This window comes from Nicotiana sylvestris, chromosome 4 (genome assembly GCF_000393655.2).
Source record: "Nicotiana sylvestris chromosome 4, ASM39365v2, whole genome shotgun sequence".
In the NCBI taxonomy this organism is placed as follows: domain Eukaryota; kingdom Viridiplantae; phylum Streptophyta; class Magnoliopsida; order Solanales; family Solanaceae; genus Nicotiana; species Nicotiana sylvestris.
In genome coordinates this window covers 168468831-168471131 of record NC_091060.1, presented here as the reverse complement: position 1 = coordinate 168471131, position 2301 = coordinate 168468831, and the positions used below count along the sequence as shown (strand labels likewise).

The following is a 2301-nucleotide window of genomic DNA, read 5'->3' as shown; positions in this document are numbered from 1 at the left end:
CGGGCCTTGAGTCCATATTTGTCCGTCCTTGTTCAGTTGAGGCTTGTGTCGTGATATCCTCAACTGGATTCTGTAATTGCTCCTTTTCTTCATTTTTCGTACTTGAATCTGCTACAGAATTGTTGCTCCTGGAAGTCTGTTGATCCCACGAATTTGACGTATTCCCCATGGTGATGGGAATTTAATAACTTGATGTAAGGTAGATGGAACAACATCTATCTCGTGGATCCACGGTCTCCCGAGAATCATATTGTAAGCCATTTCCATCTCTACCACTTGAAATTTCGTATCTTTGACCACCCTTTCTGCAAATGTTATAAGTGTTACCTCCCCTTTTGTCACAACGCTTGAATTGTCAAAGCCAGACAAAGTATGTGTTAGGTACTAGCTTATATTTAGCTTGCATCTCGCTTAGTACTCTTAGCAAAATAATGTTCACGGAACTACCTGGATCAATCAAAACTCGTTTCACATTAGTATCATGTACAAGTAGAGAGATTATTAGTGCATCGTTGTGTGGAGTTAACACGCCATCCACATCTGCATCATCAAATATAATACTTTCTTCCTCCAAAACATGTCGGACCCGTTTCCCATGGGTAATTGTAACTTTAGAAACTTTATTGGCTGTCGTATATATTACGCCATTGATTTCCTCGCTCCCGCTTATAACATTAACGGTCCTTTTCGGAGAAGGAGGTTTAGGGGGCTCCTGCCTATTCTTCATATATGATTGCTTACCTTTTTCACTAAATAATTCAGTAAGATACCCTTGTTTCAATAGATGGTCGACTTCTCCTTGTAGCAATCTACAATCTGCTGTTTTATGACCATGATCATTGTGAAATTCGCACCAGTGGTCAGGATTATGTCTATTTGGATTTGATCTCATTTATTTTGTCCATCGCACCTTATCACCCATGCTTCTTAATACGGCAGCTAACTCTGAAAGGCTGACATAAAAATTGTAACCGCCAAATCTTGCCTTCAAGTTTCTATCATCATCTCGCGTCTCTCGCGTGTTTCGATCATTTCCAAACCTCGATGATGATCCTGACTCTCTATTCCTTGATCTATGATCATACCTTGAATTGTCCTGCTTTGATCACGAGTCTTTCCCTGCTGGGCCCATATATGGTTCGTATCTATTTTTATCGGACCTTTTTTCGGTTTCTGCACGTCTTGAACTCACCTTCTCCTCTTTTTGAGACAGGGAGATAGTATCTTCTTCTATACTTAGCTTCGTGTTGTATCTATTGTAAACGTCATTTCAGGTTGTTGGTGGAAATTCACGCAGACTTTTCTTGAATCGTCTTGTGGCTTCTGAGCTTTTCTCATTCAAATTACTGGCAAAAGCCATAGCTGCCCGGTTATCAGGTACGCGTGGTAGCGTCATTATTTCATGTTGGAACCTATCCACGAACTCTCTAAGCAACTCTGAATCTCCTTGCTTGATTTTGAAAATATCTTCCATTCTTTTTTCGACTTTTTGAGCTCCCGAATGTGCTTTGATAAATGAATATGCAAGCTTAGCAAAAGAATTTATAGAATTTTTGGGTAAGAGAGAATATCATGTCAATGCTCCCTTGGTGAGTGTTTCAGCACATTTCTTGACCAATACTGATTCAATTTCTTGTTTGGTTAAATCGTTGCCTTTCACACTAGTTCTGAATGCAGTCACGTGGTCTCGTGGATCAGTTGTGCCATCATACTTTGGAATATCGGGCATCTTGAACTTCTTCGGTATTGACACCGGAGTAGCACTAGGCTTCTATGGTTGTTATGAGTATTTATCCATGTCTATTCCTTTCATTACAGGTGATACTCCAGGTATTTATTCTATGCAATCGCTTTGTTCCTTGAGCTGCTTCTGCAGGGTTAGAACTAAACTTTGTAAATCAGAATTAACTATGTTACCTGGTTCGCCATCACGAGACTCGCTTGGAGTTCCACCAGTGCCTGAATGAACGAGCCCAGAACGTGGGTTTTCCAAAGTATTCTGATTCGGAGTTGGTGTTGGTGGCGCAACTGGCTGGTAAAATCTCGGAGAGCATTACTAACTTGTTGAGCAATTAGATTCTCAGAGCATCATCGAGTGCTTGCTCGTTCGCAACTCCAGTATTTTGATTTGCCTCAAATTCGTTTTGGTTCGCAATCCCATTATTTGTTTTAGAGCCATCTGGAGTTCCTTCTCATGACTGACGTAGTGAATCACGCGGTAAGGGAAGTGGGGTCCTATTACCCGCATCATTCTCTTGATGTTGAGGATCTTGTTGGTTGTTGTTGTTGTTGTTGTTATTC

General features: G+C 40.9%; 1 protein-coding gene across 1 annotated transcript; it reads right to left on the bottom strand.

The window, feature by feature from the left end:
• Positions 1–355: 355 nt before the first annotated feature.
• LOC138890501 (uncharacterized) lies at positions 356–892 on the bottom strand. Its single transcript, XM_070173893.1, has one exon. The coding sequence runs from the start codon at positions 890–892 to the stop codon at positions 356–358; it is 537 nt and encodes a 178-aa protein (XP_070029994.1).
• Positions 893–2301: the final 1409 nt, after the last annotated feature.